The 18,309-nt window shown below is 47.6% G+C and overlaps 3 protein-coding genes across 3 annotated transcripts; 2 read left to right on the top strand and 1 right to left on the bottom strand.

Annotated features, from left to right (window-relative positions):
• The first annotated feature begins 155 nt into the window (after nt 1-155).
• On the top strand, nt 156-4,723 carry LOC136493458 (disease resistance protein RPM1-like). Its single transcript, XM_066489543.1, has one exon. It carries the CDS (start codon nt 566-568, stop codon nt 3,338-3,340), a length of 2,775 nt encoding a protein of 924 aa, XP_066345640.1. The 5' UTR covers nt 156-565; the 3' UTR covers nt 3,341-4,723.
• Nucleotides 4,724-5,242: 519 nt separating this feature from the next.
• Nucleotides 5,243-8,151, bottom strand: LOC136493456 (deSI-like protein At4g17486). The gene is made up of 4 exons (XM_066489542.1): nt 7,854-8,151; nt 6,606-6,893; nt 6,441-6,521; nt 5,243-5,840 (listed from the first exon to the last, which is right to left on the bottom strand). The coding sequence occupies exons 1-4, from the start codon at nt 7,972-7,974 to the stop codon at nt 5,704-5,706; spliced, it is 627 nt and encodes a 208-aa protein (XP_066345639.1). The 5' UTR covers nt 7,975-8,151; the 3' UTR covers nt 5,243-5,703.
• Nucleotides 8,152-12,992: 4,841 nt separating this feature from the next.
• On the top strand, nt 12,993-13,583 carry LOC136492238 (uncharacterized). Its single transcript, XM_066488323.1, has one exon. It carries the CDS (start codon nt 12,993-12,995, stop codon nt 13,581-13,583), a length of 591 nt encoding a protein of 196 aa, XP_066344420.1.
• The last annotated feature ends 4,726 nt before the right edge of the window (nt 13,584-18,309 follow it).

Below are 18,309 nucleotides of genomic sequence, written 5' to 3'. Positions count from 1 at the left end.
GCTCACATAAGAACCAAACAAAATCCTAGAACGCTCGGATTAGCGAAAATGCCACCAAGCTGTTACTCATGAAATGCTGGCTAGTCTAGAAGAGCAGAGCAAATAAAGCAACAGCATGCTCGAATCAATCAGGTGGCGATGGGCAGGATGGCGGAGATCGATGTCGGCGGCCTCCTTTGCGTAGCACAGATGGCCGGGTGACGGGCCGCCGGGCCGGCTCCGGCGCAGCGCCGAGCGCCGACTCGATGGCCTTCAGCAGCTGCGATGCGATAGACGAAATCGCCGTCGCTGACACCTCGGCTCGTTAGCGGTGGCCGGTGGCCTCGTTTGGAAAGAGTTGGTGCCGCCGCTGCTGACGGACCTGACCCGGCGGTGACATGGTCGGGAGAGAATCGATGGAATTGGTGAGAGTAGCGGACCACACAGGCGCGCGCGTGGCCCACATACCCAGCCACTCATATTTCTTCATCTCCAGCTCACTTCGGCCACCTAACACTTCTCAACTGGTCAAAGATCTTTTCAGTCCGTTGACTTTTAGCCCCCCTCCTAAGCTCTTGCTCTCCCCATGGCGGAGATGATCGCCGTATCCCTCTCGGCAAAGGCGGCCGCGTCCTTGTCCGAGCCGGCAGCCGTGGAGTTGTCCTCCCTCTTCGCCATTCGCTCCGGGGTCGCTGCCGCCGTGCGCGAGCTCGAGCTCCTCCGTGCCTTCCTCCGCTTCGCCGATTCTCGCCGCGGCACCAACGATCTCTCCGTCGCCTGGACCAATCAGGTTCGCAACGCTGCCTTTGAGCTCGAGGACGTTGTGGACGAGTACTCCTACCTATCCGGTAGAGGCTTCATCCGCGGCTGCGCCAATTTAGGCGCCTGGTTCGCGCTCTCTAGGCGACTGCGGAAGGCGCGGGACAGACTCCGCGAACTGTCGGGCGCCAAGGAGCAATACGGCATCTTGCCGGCGATTTCCTCCGCGGGCGCGGAGAGATCGTATGCAGTTGGCGGCAGCGCGAGCTTCATCAGCCGGAAGGTAGCAGATACGGCGCACTTTCTCGGAGAAGAGGATATAGTTGGCTTTGCGGCGCAGAGGAGCTTACTGATGGAATGGCTGACCGAGGACATGGAGCCCCGGCGGACGCTGGTCGCCGTCGGGGGGATGGGTGGTGTTGGCAAGACCACTCTAGTGACCAACGTCTTCAGGGAAGTCGCCGCTAGCTTCCACTTCGATTGCGCCGCATGGGTGTCCGTCTCTAAGAACTTCACGAGGGAAGACCTCTTGAAGAGAGTCTTGAAAGAACTTCAGCGGGACGTTCGCGCCGGCGTGCCAAAGGACGTTGAAGAGACGAGTTACCGATCGCTGGTCGAGGCTTTGCAAGGCATTCTGTCCAAGAAACGGTACTTGGTGTTGCTGGATGACGTCTGGGACGCGGATGCGTGGTATGAGATCCGCAGTGCATTTGTTGACGATGGAACCCGGAGCCGGATAATCATCACTACACGCAGTCAAGACGTGGCTAATCTGGCAAAATCCACCAGGACCATCCTGCTGAAGCCGCTTCCTGAGAAGGAAGCGTGGTGTTTATTTTGTAATACAACATTCAGGGAGGATGCTGATCGAGAGTGCCCGCAGCATTTGGAGCACTGGGCTTTGAAGATACTGAACAAATGTAGTGGTCTACCATTGGCGATTGTGTCAGTTGGCAATGTCCTTGCTTTGAAGGAGAAAAGTGAGTTTGCTTGGAAGAGCGTCCATGACAGTCTTGTGTGGGATGAAAGCACTGATCATGGAATTGGGCGAGTGTCAAGCATACTGAATCTGAGTATTGATGATCTACCATACCATCTGAAGAGATGTTTTCTTTATTGTAGTATATACCCAGAGGATTTCTTTGTCAAAAGGAAGATTCTCATAAGGAAGTGGATTGCTGAAGGCTTTGTTGAGGAAAAAAACCATGCCACAATGGAGGATGTCGCTGATGATTACCTGAACCAGCTAGTGCAACGAAGCCTGCTGCAGGTCGTGATGAAAAATGAGTTTGGACGCGCCAAGCGGTTCCAAATACATGATTTGATCAGAGAGTTGATTCTGAGTAGGTCGGCAAAGGAGGGACACTTCGTATTCTCAAAGTGCACACCAACATTTGAGTCAAATAGTAATTTCCGTCATCTCATAATTGATCGATGCGGAAGTAGTGACCTTCCAGCTCCACAAATGGCATCACTTCGGTCCCTCCATGGATTCAAAACAGATTTGGATGCTTCTCTACTGTCTAGCTTCAGATTACTAACTGTTCTACACTTATGGTACGTTCCAATAAATAAACTGCCTAGTTCAGTGACCAATCTCCTCAATCTGTGCTATCTTGGCATCCGTTCCACTCTAATCAAAGAGCTACCACATGAATTGGGACGACTACGTAAGTTGCAAACTTTAGATGCCAAGTGGTCCATGGTCCAGAGGTTGCCAAGCAGCATAACAAAACTCAAAGGTCTGCGCCACCTGATATTGTTTAGACGCTACGCTGCAGATTTTAGGTTTCTATATCCTGGTAAAGCAGTTGTTCTTCCAGATGGGATGAGAAATCTGACCTGTCTGCAGACTCTGAAATACATCGAAGCTAATGAGGAGACGGTCAGATCCTTAGGAAGCTTGAAACAGATGAGGAGCTTGGAACTATGTGGTGTGCACGAGGGCAATCTTATCCATTTGCCATCATCCATCTCTAAAATGAGCTACCTTCAATGCCTGGGAATTGTAAGTCGGGATGCTGATGTACAACTGGACCTCGAGTCTTTTTCACCACCACCGTTGAAGCTACAAAAATTCACCCTAACAGGAAGGTTAATAGGGAATAAGCTACCTTCATGGTTTGATCACCTTAGTAGTCTGATGCAGTTGCAGTTGTATTCTTCTAAACTCAAGGAAGATTCAATTGGATTGCTGGCATCGCTCCCTAGGTTGTTTGATCTTAGCCTCGTGGATGCATATGAAGAGAAGAGCTTGATCTTTGCAGCGGGTGTTTTTCCTGTGCTACGAAAACTAAGGTTAGATGACTTAGCTAACCTTTCTCACCTAGAGTTTCAAAAGGGGAGCCTTGTAAATCTAGATAAATTGATGCTTAGCCAATGTTTTGAGCTAACTAAAATACCCCAAGGCATTGAGAACCTTGTGCATCTCAAGAACCTGGAGCTTTCTGAAATGCCAATTGAGCTTACAGAACAGATATTTAAGGGGCATGAATCAGAGGGAAAACATCAAGATGCTTTGCACATGACAATTGTCAAGGTCCTCCATATGCATAATGGGTTGTTGGAGAAAAAAGTTCACATCAACTTGTGCGCTTTATAAAAATAGAACATTCAAAGATCAATGCTATACCATTTGAAATCTCCTGGATCTGAATTCAGCGATAATCGTGGGTGAAGCATGTGGATCAATTCAAATTCTTGCAGATATATGGCATGGCAAGTTGGCAACTGCTATAGTCAATCATTTCATTATGGCAACCAAGAACCAACCAATATGGCAGACATATTACAACGATATGCCTAGCACAGATCTCTTCAGCTGTTAACTAGTTCTGTTCCTGATAAACGCATTGAAAGGAGTCCTATGATCATGCATATTTGTCTGTTTCTATATATTTGTGTCCTGCTCTGATCATGCATATGATCGAGTGCACACTGTATAGTCTTTTTGTAAACACTAGTTGATTTATATCTATTTTTGAAGCAATGGCGTATCACCAATGGGTCATTGACTCATGTTGTCCCTTTTTCTAGAATAAAGCCCTATCAAATTTTGGCGCAGATATTTATGCGTCAGTAATCGTTGGGGTGGAGTGGTGGACACAGCAGCATATCTGATAATGAAATACTCTCTCTTTGCATGCCGAACATAACAGGTGCAGAGTGCAGGACCAAGATCCTTTTTCCCCCCTAATGAAATGAACCTTTTTGCCTGCTGCTAGTGTGATCATTGTCAAAATGACACAATCAAAAGGTCTGAATTAACTAAGCAAAATTTGAAGGAAAATTCCGATGGATTGCCATTGACAGCCGTTTCGCTGAGACCCTGTGGCCTGTGGGTTACTAGTTACAGAGGGAATGTGAAATCATGCTACGTTCCTCGTCCTAGGACTAGGTCACTAGGAGCGTCGTTCCCGTTCTGGAACGCAGGAACAATCGTCCCGACCCTGTCAAAACATTTCTTAATTAACGTACAATGTTCCTCAATTACGTTCTCCAACCCCATCGACCTGAGAACTCAGTGACCCTGACCAAAGTTATGACGCTGACGCATGCTTCTAGGAACACAAAGCTGCAGTTGCATTGCATACAGTTTGATGGAGACAAAATTAGTTGGTGTAAATTGTTGATATATTACACGCCTACAGTACGCATGAAGGAAAATTTTCTTTACCGAACTCAATACAGACGTTTGTAGTATGTGAGACTTAGCAAAGGCCGCATAGAAACTCAACAGGAGAGCATAAGCATCTGCATCACCGCTTTGAAACCTAAAGGGTCTGCTTACTGCTTAGAACTGCTCTAACTCTAAACTCCATGGCACCATGGACTTGAGCGGGTCACAAACACCATCACATCTACTATTGTTTTTTGAAGCGACCAAACACCTTTGGATCCTTTCATTTAGAGGAATTGAAATCTACTTAATAAATTAGGCTATTTGGCTTAAAATTTGACATTCCATTACTTTTCAAAATTCACATATAAGCCTATCTCAAATTCATAGGGTGAAAGATGAAAATTGAATCTATAGATCATCATTTTATGTTTCTACTTTGCAACTTATAATACGCTCTTCAACTGACTCCCCTACGGTAGAAATACAAAACATAAGTATCTCTCTCGTATAGTCAACAATAATATACAAATATAATCCATATACAACCATATTAGCTTAATTAATGTGTCTAAATTATGATTGTTAAAATAAATTCAATTCTAAGAATCCAAACAGGGCCTAAGAGATATATATGTTATGTAAATCTGTTGACATAATCTTTACTCTACTAAGCATACATATAATTTGTCTTTTTCTTTGTCAAGACTTACAAAGTTTGACTTTCCAAATCCTAATACGACCCATATTTTGAAATAGAAAGAGTACATCCCTAGAACTTAGTAAAAATATGTATTAGATCCTGAAAAACCCTAGAACATTTCTCATCTTCCAAATGGGACTTTAGATTATGATCCAGTCCAAACACAAATAGCACACAAAAAATCAATCAGCCACGGAACTGCCATTATAAACATAAATACTTCTATGGTACTTATATGTTACAACATGTGCTGGCTAAGGCCGCTAGGTAAGGATTGGCACACAGGTGGTTTCAGACTTTCAGTATTATCCCTATCACGATCCACAGCCTGGTGCCACTTTCGGACAGGCCAGTTCGGCAGTGCCACAACTCACGTCTCTAGGGCGTACAGTATCACTCGAACACAAGATACTTAGGATGAAGTCACAACTCACAAGTCATAACAGGCAAAGAATTAGAAACCATGCCATTTCTATCGAGAGCTATGTGTGTATGTAACAAACTCAGTGGCAAAGAATCAATACAATCAGCAGCATTCATCTACACTTCCTCAGTCCTGCGCCACCTGGAGAAGCACTCAGTGGACATCAACTGCAGCAGCCGAAGTTATCCTTGCTATGTGCAACCCAAAGGCTTGAATAATTCAGAGAAGATCTTTGGCTAGCTTTGGTGGCACGTCTATAGAATGGACGTCAGCAGTTGATGGCAGAAGGTGTTGGTCCAACTCTTCCAGATCACTATCTCCAATAATCGATGAAGATACCGAATCCATATCATCATCTAAGAAAGTGAGAAAATAGGGCAGCAAAAATGTGAACAAAATAGAAGATAACTAGCAAATGAACAAGATGACACAGCATATATAAACTATCTACTACTGTTTGCAAATCTCAGTTAGAATCTGGAGTGGCTTATAGAAGGTTGCATGATATTGAGCTGAAGAAAATCAATAATCTGTAGTGTTGATAACTCAACCCTATCTAACTTGCTAGCTAGACATTATCATTACCTCTTTTTTACTAGGTATATTATGAGTCATGCATGACATAACCATCAAGCAAATCAGATTAATGTTCCATGAAGACAAAAGTATGCTAGGTCAAATGGAGAGAGAAAAAGTTTGATCTCCTGGTGGTTATTTTGAATATGACCAAAAGGCTACCAGATTACTTACTAGTAAAATACTCAGGATGGTCAATCACTCATTACACCAAGGAATACCAGTCAAATGGAGGTTCCATATATTGATCAGTTGATGTATATAGGACAGTTAAAAATGTAAAGTTTAACAACAAGGTCTAGGCATTTAGGTAGCAGTTCATTAAAAAAACTCAGGTCAACTGCACAAATCCGTATAAGAACTTTCGGGCACAAACTCACCAGAAAATGCAGGATGAGTAGGGACGTGTCTTACTGTGGAAACTTGGATGCCTTCTGGTAGAAGATAGTTGAAAAATGAACCTAAATATATGGGGAAAAACAATCAGATACCTAAAAAGTCTGAAGCACATCAGGACGAAGACATATTAAGCTGGTGATACCAACCCACTCTTGCTAGCCGATTCACCCACCCAGGGATTGATTTCCTGGTCAAGTTCTTACAGACATCATCTGTAAAATGGTTGCAATTCTTTGAAATCAAATGATACGTGTTCCCATTGTACTTTCCTGCAAGATTTTCAATGAAAGAGCGGAACTCTGCTCTAGACAAGTCAGTTGTGCCCATCCACACAGATCTTCTGTAGATGAAACCAGGACAGCTTTTCGGTTCCACCTCAAATACCCCACTTGTTGGAAACTCGTGTGCTCCAAATCCGTACTCCATTCCATGAACTGTTTATTTGAGTAAACCATACACCAGTGTTTGAGTTTAAGCTCATAAAAATCAGTTAGCTAGCACAATGCAAGCTACCAAATGTAAGTCAAGAGGTAATGACAACTGCTGATGGTACAACTTTTCTTTTACACCGGGAACTAATGGTACAACCTTACAAAGGTAATGACAACTGCTAATGGTACAACTTTTTTTTTTGACCGGGAACTAATGGTACAACCTTACAAATAGGGTAAAGTACAGCACTACAAACAAGTGTACCACAGAAAAGTGAAGGACAGATTCTTCAGTTTTAGAACAGCTAATATAAGCCACACACGTCTACCAACCCCCGCGAACTATTATTCCAGCCATTGCCAATGCATAACATGATACGCCTATTTAGAGACAATATTCACCCTTACTACTCAAAACTTTTTAAGTGTCCATCCCTAAGCCACAGTTCACCTGGCCTATTTGAGCACGTTACAGCCCTTGAAGCTTCAAACTTCAATTGTTAGGCTGGTATTAAAGCTGACTGATAAGTCGGCTGAAGTTGTTTTGTTACGAGGGAAAAATATACATGATAAGTCGGCTGATAAGTTCAATCGAACAGGGTGACCCCCGATTTAGCAGTTTTCCTCCGTGCCCAGAACATACTAATCGAATTCCTTTTCTTGCTTATGAACAGCAGCAGAAGCTCGTAACATCCTGGGAATTCAAAACAAACCTATCGCAATATTCCGCCCCCTTCTCTTCATCTATGAACTATCGCTTTCCCCTCTTCAATCACTAGACTACGATTTTGGGTAACTCCTAGTCACAGCAGCCCCTTCAAACAGGTATTGTACGAACACGAGAATATGTACAACTTCAACAGGTATTGTACGAACACGAGAATATGTACAACTTCAACTGTACACAATCAACGAAACCAAATTCCGGCAATCCGAGGCAAGAGGGAGTGGAAACATTAGCACCTTCGATTCCGGAGTGGAAGATACCGAGGCCGAACCAGTAGAGGTAGTTGTTCATGGGCGTCAGGTCGTACACGTTGAGCACCACGGGCGCCCCTCCGCCGGAGCCGTTCTGCGATTCCATGCCCGCCGCGCCGCCGGTGAAGACGAGTGGCGCTACAGATCTCGCGACTTGCGTGGCATTAGCTTCCCGATTAGTGCCCTGGTCGAGCTGAATCGAAGGGAAGCGAGGCGAGGGATCGTTTTGCTCCGCCGCTCCGATTCGATGCGAGGAAGGGAAAGAGCTCAACTAACCGGGGAACGAGAGCAACTAGCATGATATTTTCCGTCAGGCGCTGGCGCAGGCGTTGCGACCTGTTCAAGCCACTGTCGTGTGGGGCCAGCCAAGCGTGGGGCCGCTAGTCCAGTGAAAAGTGAAGGTTGCGCTATTGGTGAGGGGACTTGGAGGATTATAGCGATGGGTTTAAAAGCTTGATTTTTAGTGGGGCGCCACAATCGCGTACCGGGATGGCGTTGGACTGGTGTACTGACGTGCGGGCCTGCGAGGGAAAACGAAATGACGACGACTTTTTTGACTTTCCACGTCAGCGTCAGTTTGGGAGTTTTGGGCTACCACAATTAATGTGGGCCGCCGGGTCGGTATTAGAGCATGGATAATAATTTCACCGGCAACCGACGGTAAGACTAAGCCACGTCACTTAAGCCAGTAACACATATAGTGAACGGGCTGTTAAGTTAGCTATATAGTAATATTTTAATATTTGATGTTTGAATGTGTATATTATCAATTGGGATTCATTGTAAACTTGAACGGGATGGCTTGCAGGCAGCTGTGCAGCCTTGCCGGTGTGGCCGGCGCACAGGATCATGAGGTGGTCCATGGCAGGATGAAGCGTCGGTTTTGCCGCGGCACCAGGCTGGATACGGGCTTTTTGGCCTCGTTTCTTGCGTTTCAGCCAGCGAAGAGCGAAGCGCCCGCCCAGCCCTCTCTCTCCTCTATCTCTCTGCCACATCAGATTTTTATGACGTGGATATCTTCTCAACCAGCTGACTAGGCACTATAATACTTGCTCTTAGGGCACCCGCAATGGAAGCAGGGAAGGGCTAAGAAACACTAGTCTTGCACAGTGTTTCTGGTCACATGCATGTGAGAACTTCTCTCCGTCTCACGGGAAGAGTCGCAGGAGACGATTTTTTTCTTTGCAGGCCCCACTTTATACAGGATAGACATTGTGCGCGGGGTCGATCACTACTTTAGCCCATTCCTTACCCACCCTACTACCAAGTCTAGCAGTATACATTGCGCTTGCTCTTAGAAATGGAATCGAGGCAATAGTCTATATAAACAGTCAACACCAGTTATAGCAAATCCCACAATGCACCATCTATATAAAAAAAAGGTAAACCTCACAATATTTACCCAAAAATAAACTTGACTCTACAATGGCTCTAGGTTGCGGAGAGGGCAGAGAGAAAGATCAATAGTTTATTGTTCGGCTATGGTGTTATCGGTAACTTTTGCTATTGGCTCAGCAACTCGGTATGGATTGCTCACCCTATACTTTAGATAGATTATAAGAAATACTTTAATGCTTATGAAGTTTTTTTGACACGTTAGGGTTGCTCAGGCAACGTGGGAACTAAAAACAAAAGAGAATTAATTGTGTAGTATAAAAAATACCATTAAAAGGAACTCAATCCTATAAATACAATCAAAAGATATAGTTGTTATTTAAAGCTGCTAAAGCTCTGGGTTCAACCCGGTTTATGTGGTTTGGTTTCTGTTTTGGGCTAACCTAGTTTGGGGGGAAATAGGCTGAAAATTGTAGGGGCCTGGATTGGTTTGGGTTAGCGCATAAGATGGACTGGTTTGGTTTGGTCTGCTATGTATTTCTTTGGTTTTGATACAGGCTCGAACCAGAGGAGCTAATGTGACCTTGTGTTTGCCTTTGCTTGTTGGCAAGGAGAAGCAGAGCAGTAGGTCAAGCATGTAGCAGCTCTGCAGCTAGATAATTCTGCTAGCTAGTTTGCTCATGTCGACTGATTTCGGCTGATCAGTTTTTGGCCGATTTTGGCTGATTTCGGCTGATTCAATAGTGTTTTGTGAGAGAGAATAAGCTGAAACAAGCTGGCAATTGATCAGCCGAACAAGCTACAGCTAATAGATTTGAAATGGTTTCAAGTCATGGTTTGCACTGGTGAGTCAGATTGGTTTGGTGTTAAATGTTACTCCAGTTTGGTTTAGTTTGGTTTTTTTTTTTTTTGGGGGGGGGGGGGGGGGAGATGCAGCGTGGAGGCGGGGTGGATTGAAAAAAAAACTGGACCGTTGGGGAAGAACCGCCCCCACGGCTTTCAAGTAGAAAGAGGGATCAACGACCCGGCCCAGAAACCCCCGGAACCCTGGCTCATGCTCGCGGGCCGAACTGAGTGCCAACAGATCAATCACAGGCCGGCGCAGGTACACCGTTGCCTGGACGCAACCGCACCAGCGAGCACAGCGAGGAGGAGGAGGATTTTTTTGGGTGAGTACCGGAAATTTTGCCCCCACTGGGGCTCGAACTCCGGTCGGCCGGCTCCGCCTAGCCAGTCGAGACGAGTCTCGCTCCCGGCGGGGTGGATTGAGGAGCTTGGGTTAAATGGTTTGATCCAGTTTCAGTGCAGTTTGCAGCCCATTAGTAGGTTTAGTTATCTTACATTAAAGACTTACTTTTACCTATTTGCTAATACGAACATGACATGACTATCTACCCTTAGGCTCTTATCCTCGCCATCGAGGCCTCTTTCTCGTGACATAGCTAGACGTGCCGCGTTGGCCCAATGCTGCGGCACCGCTCCTTCCTCCCTAGCCATGTGGCGCGCCTCCCATGTGGCGGTGTCACTCTTTCCTCCCTAGCTATGTGTGTCACCCCCTCATCCCCAATTGCATGCCACCCCATCCCCTCCCTGACCACGACTTCCTGGGGCACTATTGCTGGCTCGTTCTCCACGAGTATCGCCGCACCATGTCCCCACATTCACCTACCATCAACGCAATGATGGCCACCTGTATGGGTTGTGCACCGTCGATTATAACAGCCCCCCCAAGATCTTCTCATCGCCATCCGCCATAGCTTGATAGGCATTCATTGTACGACGCATGCACTACTCTCATAGTTGCCTCCGTGGCCTCCCCAAGCGCACATCTAGGTTCAAGTGAGAGGAGGTTGTGGAGCCCAAATGGACCGGTGAGGAGGGACACTAGCCCTTGCATGGAGTGGTCGCTGTCGGTGGTGGTTAAGAGGATCTAGGATGCCAAAGATGGCAGCACCACTGAAAAGATTGAGATGCCGTGTAGAGGGAGGTTGGATAGACATTCTTGGAAAATATAACATTGTAGCTGATTAAAGGACTAACACTTTTAGACCAAAATATCTCTGGTCTTGACCAAAATTTCTTGGACTGGGTAACGTGAAATCATAGGTCGACAAAGATTACACATATTTAATTGGTTCTACTTTGTTACTAAGGGTTGCTAGACATATCGTGAGTTGATTCCTAAAAAAACACAAGAATAAATAGATCAAAGCCAATCATCTAGAAGTCAATTTGAACAATAAGAACACAAAAACAAGTAGAGATGACATACGATTTGTTTACCAAAATCAAGATTCACCTTTGTGAATTCTTTGTTGAGGAGCTCCCAAAGGTGTTGTGTTCCTCTCAACCTATCAACCATTTACCCTCACCAAAGAGACCCCAAAGATCAATCTTGCCCTTCACTTTAATTTCTTCCCTTGCGGAGGCGAAATCGAAACCTTCACAAACTTCTCGTGTCTCACCACAAACTTGAGAGCTCACTGGGTAATGCCTAGCCATCTAGGAGGTTTCATCCCAAGAGTAACCAACATTTCACTAATAGCTTAACGAAATCCACAAATACTTAAGGATGGAATGCTTTCTCTTACTATCAATCACCCAATCTTTCAACCCATCTATCCATATCTCACAAGAATAAATCAATTCTCAGTAAGAGGAAGTGGGAAGAGTTTCTTTGGCCTCTACAAATGCGTTTTTCAATGGTGGAAGAGCACCAGCAAGAGAAGAGCATGAGGGTGTATAAATACCCAACCTTCCAAAACTAGTTGTTATTGTGCTAGATAGACAATTCTTGAAAATTTCGGTTAGGATGAAATTTTAGGAACCTGTGAAGTCTGTAAAAATTATGTACAATCTAGACATGATTTAATGACACGCATTAGAAATTCGTTCCAGAATCGGAATGTCGGGTTATAAAAATCAAATCCAACCCCATCACCTCCATCGATGCCATGACATCTAGCTTTGGCGCCCCTACATCGCTTGCTGTGGTCTATTGTTGAGTGCTCTGTGGTAACGTTCCGGTATTTTTGTCCAAGTTAATAGTATCATTGATAAACTGTAACTGAAATTAGCATTAAGTTTACGTTTTCAGCTGCACTCCCTCTGTCCTTGATGTAGTGTATACCAAAATACATGGTATTATAGGTTCTCAACCTCCTCTCTCTCTCTCTCTCCTTTGCCTTTTCTTTAGGAAATATTGAGATCACTTTTAGACTTGCCGTCATCCAAAAGAGACAGCCAACCAGTAACTAAAGAAAATAATTACTGAACTATTCCCTCCATTAGTCCATCCTAATTACTTAGGGGCAAGGTAGCATTTGCCAAGCTTCTTATTTTGTCTAGAAATCGCTTGGGCGGATGTTGTCTTTCGTGAGTGTTCTTTTGTTGTATTAGTCGTGAATCGTGATGCCACATAATCGGTTTTACCAAAACAAACAAAAATGGTTAGCATTGTGAGTGTCAGCGGAACGTGCTCGCCAACGGCTAGAGCAGTCCAAGTCTTCAGCGCCTGCAACCTCCCGCGCACGTCGTGCACTCGTCGCGCCCTGATCCGCTGAGCGCGCTCCTCCGCTGCATGCACGCTCGGTCACCACGGCGCCCTCGCTACCGCATAGATCGCTAGCTTATACAACTGCATGCACATGCGTGACCAAATGCCACTGATTGTACTCTATATATGTACACATTGATGATCAATACAAACCGTCCAGTTGGTCTATTCCCTTCTACATGGTATCATCGTCCAGTGTTCTCGAAAATCCCTTCACCACACCTTCCGCTCCCATGGCGCCCTCCTCTGTGCACTCTGAGTCTTCCTCTGATGACGGCTTCTCTGTCGCTCCTGCTTCTGCCTCACAAATCCAGAGCATCTCCATCCGTCACCATGTTCCCGTCGTCCTTGACATGGATGAAGGAAACTATGGCCAGTGGCGGCTCTTCTTCGAGTCCACCCTCGGCAAGTTCGGGTTGCACAGCCACGTGAAATCGACTACCCCGTCCGACGAGCGCGATGGTGAGTGGCGCATGATCGACTCGTGCGTCGTCAACTGGATCCTCGCCACCGTCTCCAAGGGCGTCTTCGACATCATCCGCCGCGACCGCAACGACACCTTCTCCCTCTGGCACGTCGTCGAAGGTCTCTTCCAGGACAACGAGCTGCAGCGCGCCGTGTACCTGGAAGCCGAGTTCCGCTCTCTGCAGCAGGGAGACATGTCCATGAATGAGTACTGCACCAAACTAAAGCGTCTCGCCGACCAGCTGCGCGACATCGGCCATCCCATCTCCGAGCCGAGCCAAGTGCTCAATCTTCTTCGCGGCCTTAATCCGCGCTATCGCTACGTCAAGCCGGTGATCACATCCAAGTACCCACTGTAACAACCCAAAAATCCGTACACCCAAAAATACCAACTACAAATTTTTTTTGAACTCCCATGTGATGATGAGTGTCATGTATAGAAACCCAACCTAAGAAATGCATTAGGTCTGACCCAACCAAGACAACACATAAGCATGGCATGTCATTTGTTGATTATGATTATTTAATTTCTAACAAAATAAAATGTTGCATACAATGTTAACTTAAATTGTGATTTGGATTCTCATTTGCTTTATGTTATGCTTAACAATTCCATTAAAGTAATAAACCATAAAGTTATTATTAAACAAAATTCCCTAAACTCCAATGAACAAGTTACCTTAGTTTTAAATTCAAATTCTAAACCAGATTTGAATTCAAACAATGGAAAAGAAATGAAAAACAGAAAAAGAAAAGGAGAAGAAGGCCTCCCAGCCAGCTGCTCGGCCCAACCCGCGCGACCAACTACCGGCCCAGCCCTCCACTTCTCCCCCTCCGCTGGCCCGCGCGTGCGCAGTAGCAGGCCAGCCCCAACTCGCGTGCAACAGCCCAGCCCGCGCGCCCTGCTGCCTTCGCCAGCTGCCGCTGCCACTTGGCCCCACGCGTCAGCCACACGTCGCCCACGCCCGCGCGTTTCCCCGTCTCACTTGCAGCCGCTGCCGCTGGACCCCGTATGTCAGCCCTCCTGTTCTTCTTCTCCACGCCGTGCTCAACCGCCGCGCGACCAAGAGTCGACAGCGGTGGCAGGGGTGGGCCAGGGGTCATGCCCAGGGCATGGTCCTATCTCCCCCTTGGCGCATCACCCATGCGACCTCCGCGCCAACCACCCCACGCCGCAATGCCGTTTGATGCCCACGGTGCATCACCAACCGTCCGCCCGTCCGCCGAAGATGGAGCTCAGAGCTCCGGCTATAAAAGCCCTAGCCCCGAAGCCCTAGCGCTCGTCCCGATGCCCCACCGCCACCTTGGTGGCTGTCCACAGCCCACCTAAGCCAAGAGGGAGAAGAGGAAGAAGAGGGGGAAACGCCGAAGCCGCTGTGGGGGAGGAGACCGCCGGAGCCGAGAGCGATGCCGTCGTCTACATCACCGATGCGGTTTGGCACGGCACTGCACGGCTACCGGAGCTACACGGCCTCGAATCGACACGGCATCACCATCCATTCTTCCATGCCACCCACGGTGAGCCCCCCCTTCCGGTCTCTCTCTGTTGCCGAACCTCACCGTCGGCCATGGTGCTGCACACCTAGAGCGCGTAGGCCAGCGCCTTGTCTCCAGCCACTAGGAACACACGCACCCACGCACACCCCGCGGGAGCCCCCTTGATCACCCGTGCGCATCGCCGTCGTCACCCTGTCGCCATGGCCGCTGGAGCCCCCACCGGCCACCGGGAAATCAAAGCCCCGCCTTGAGCTTGGGATGCCCTCGCCGCGTCCACACGAAGCCGTAGAAGCCTCATCTGCCCAGCACTAGCCATTGGAGGGCCTGCGTGCACGGCCTCGCCACCGGCGAGCACTGCCGAGCCGCCGGCCGCCATGGCCAACGCACTGGAGGACCTCGACCACCACTTAGACCTCAGGATCATGACCGTCGTGGCCCGGGGAAGCTTTCCCCCTCCCCAATCAGACACCAGCACTGCCACAGAGGCTCACCGGGCACTTGCCGCCGATGGGAGCACCGCCGCGGAAGAAAACAGGGGAACACCCCCTCGTCGACCACCCATGCATGAGCTCGGTGCACGTGAGCCGAGCCAAGGAGAAGAGACGGTGGACTTGGTCCACCATGCGCCCTGCCGTAAGTCCATGGACCATGAGCGCTGGTCCACCGTGAGCCACACGGTGTGAGCCGCGCTGTGGATGAAGCCCAATAAGAGCCCATGACCGTGACGTGGCTGCGCCATAGCATGCCACGTGTTCGGCCCGGCCCGGCCCAACCCGAAGCCCGTTTGAGACCCGGCCGTGTTGACCGTTGACTGGTCAATGTTGATCGTTGACCTGGCCCCACATGTCAGTGACATGGACACTTTGGACCCACACGATAGACAATGATGTCATGTGATGTCACACGGGACCCACATGTCAGCAGCCCACGCAGCCAGGGGTGACGTCACGTTGACATCAGCTGCTGACGTCAGCAGCCTAGGCCCCACATGTCAGTGACCCTGATTGTTGACCGTTGACCATTGACTCGCTGTTGACCGACGTTGACCTTGATCGGACCCACCTGTCAGTGACCCAATGGCCTTTGGCCCCACCTATCGGTGTGGACGACGTTAATGACGTCATGCTGACGTCATGCTGACGTCAGCGGGACCCCACCTGTCAGCTCGGAACCGTGATGCTGATGTCATCAAGCCATGTGGACCAACCACAGCATGACACGTGTCAGCCCAGGATTAATTCAGCCTTTTTCTATTTTCAGAAATAGATTTAAACTTTGGAAATTCATAACTAATTCATATGACCTCAGAAAAATACGAAACCAGGACCAAAATTCATCTAAAATCGAGCCCTACGCAATGAACCCATGTTTGAGTGCATTTGGCTCTTTTGAATTTTCATTGCTCCTTTGTGCTATTCTATAGACGTGGCTAACGTGACTATAATGCGATCGTTTGCAGACTCGGAGGAGCACCAGACCGACGAGGATCATGAGTACCGTGAGGAGTACGGAGACGACTACACTAAAGGTGCCACATCCCATCCAATCTCGTAGCACCTATTACGCATGGCTAATGTAGAACTGCTATTGCTTTACTTTACGGTTATAATCATACTATGATAGGACTTGTATGGTAGTATGCTTTCTTGATGGCCTTTACCTTGACGCAACCTTACCCCTGCATACCCTGCTATTAGGTTAGACACACGCTTACTGCTATATTTTAATTACTTGTACTTCTACTACGCTTATACTACATTAATGCGTGGTGTATTCTGGACTACGGGGAGAGTGCTGCGTGTGTGACTTGGGTGTGTGGAGGGTGAGGGTTGTGTCGACCAAGTTGGAGTATACGACGAGCCTAGGGCAAGTCATGCCGTGTGGTGCTACCTGGGCACCCTTGGAATGGATACCTATGGTGGGTAAATGGTATATGAGGTGGCCCTAGGTGTGAACCTATGATGGGAGGAGCCCAGGGTGGAGGTGCTGTGGTGACATGGTAAATGGAAACCCTGATGGAGACATTCTAGCTTGGTCACCCCTAAGGACTTACTAGTACTCAGATTCACCGGGAAGCCTTACATACCACTCGCCCTATATGGTGCGGGACGGCCGGACTACTTGGTAGGATATTGCCACTACTGCTAGGTTGATAGCAGACAGTGTAAGGAGGTATGGGGCATGGAGGATTTCCCCCACACCCTTCCGAGATTTCATGGAGACCTTGTGGACCCGGCTCATGACTCACAGTTTCAGCCACCCCAGACTAGACTTGGGGTGTACCAGGGCTGAATGGTAGAGTGGCATTATCCTAGGCTAGCAAGCGGCCGTAATCAGCCCAGTTGATGACGGTCAGTGAGGAAGGCAGATCTTATGGTTATGTAAAACCTCTGCAGAGTGTATGGTTGATCGATCGATACATGTGCCGACTTGTCGGCTATGGACCTTTCCTGGGTTTCGCTTAAACTAGATAGTGAGATGAGTCCTTCTTTTCTTTCCCCCTAGAAGTGAGTGTTTGGTCGTAGCCAGGGGCTACGGGCCTTGAGATAGTGCCAAGAGGGAGTTGGCCTGTCGACTGAGCGATGGTATGGTATGGTATGGTGACGGTGTGGAGATGGTGGTATGTCGATTCCCAGGATCGAAACCTGGCTTGGAAGGGAAATGGGGTGGGATGGGTGTGTGAATGGTGTTAAAACTTGACCAACTGTTAATAAATACTGATATGCTGATACATAGGAAACCCCAGCCTTATAGGTTTCTTTTGATTACATCCAACTTGCATCCAATTTCCACAAAGCAATGCTCATAGGGTTGGGAGTGGCCAGTACAAATCGTACTGATAAATTTTGGCATACAAGTTCTGCTGAGGAGTATAGCTCCGAGGAGTTTGACGGTTGAGGGGTTTGTGCCTACGCTCGAGTTTGGCGATCTTATCATCAAGCTGTTCTGAATGAATGCTACTTTTGATTCCGCCAATGCGGCGATGTAATAATTTATATAATTCCGCACTATTTGTACTCTGATATTATCATTGTATGGATGTGATATTCGACTGGAATTTGGGTAATATGATCTACCACAGTCTTATTACACTTCAACTCTGTGGATTTCCCTTCGTAGAAATTGGGGTTATTTTAGTTGGTATCAGAGCCAGACTTGACCATAGGACGAAACCCTCAGAAATGGACGATAGAATAGGACGTGGACAACCCTCCTTTCAGTTATATACTGACCCTACATTTACTTTTATGCAAGGCTTATCTATTTATTGACCTGCTAACACCTGTCCCCTTGAAACATGCAGATGGCAATAAACGTCGATTGGCCGCCTCTAGGACCACTACCTCTGGACCACGTCAAGCTTACCTTTGACCTACGTGAGCTCAGGGGTTTTGCATAGACCCTCTGCCGAGTTCTCGTCACGTTAGGAGTCCCCGATGAGCTTGTCATGGTCACCTGCACCGGGAAACCAACTTAGGAAGGAGGAATCAAAGGACCAGTTGTCACCTCAGTCGAGTTCCCAGCTAGCACCACCCTACCTTCTGTTCCAGCTTCCACCGAGATGACCATAGAGGACACAGTTGAGGA

Source organism: Miscanthus floridulus, chromosome 11 (assembly GCF_019320115.1).
Source record: "Miscanthus floridulus cultivar M001 chromosome 11, ASM1932011v1, whole genome shotgun sequence".
NCBI lineage: Eukaryota > Viridiplantae > Streptophyta > Magnoliopsida > Poales > Poaceae > Miscanthus > Miscanthus floridulus.
The sequence above is the reverse complement of the archived record's forward strand: the minus strand, read 5'-3'. Positions and strand labels throughout refer to the sequence as shown.

Excerpts from the sequence above, each read along its gene's own strand:
- LOC136493458 (XM_066489543.1), top strand. The coding sequence starts at position 566 with ATGGCGGAGATGATCGCCGTATCCCTCTCGGCAAAGGCGGCCGCGTCC.
- LOC136493456 (XM_066489542.1), bottom strand. The coding sequence starts at position 7,974 with ATGGAATCGCAGAACGGCTCCGGCGGAGGGGCGCCCGTGGTGCTCAAC. Across the intron at positions 6,522-6,605 it reads GAATCGGCTAGCAAGAGTGG|GTTCATTTTTCAACTATCTT; the intron begins GTTGGTATCACC and ends CCATATATTTAG. Across the intron at positions 5,841-6,440 it reads TACTCATCCTGCATTTTCTG|ATGATGATATGGATTCGGTA; the intron begins GTGAGTTTGTGC and ends TCACTTTCTTAG.
- LOC136492238 (XM_066488323.1), top strand. The coding sequence starts at position 12,993 with ATGGCGCCCTCCTCTGTGCACTCTGAGTCTTCCTCTGATGACGGCTTC.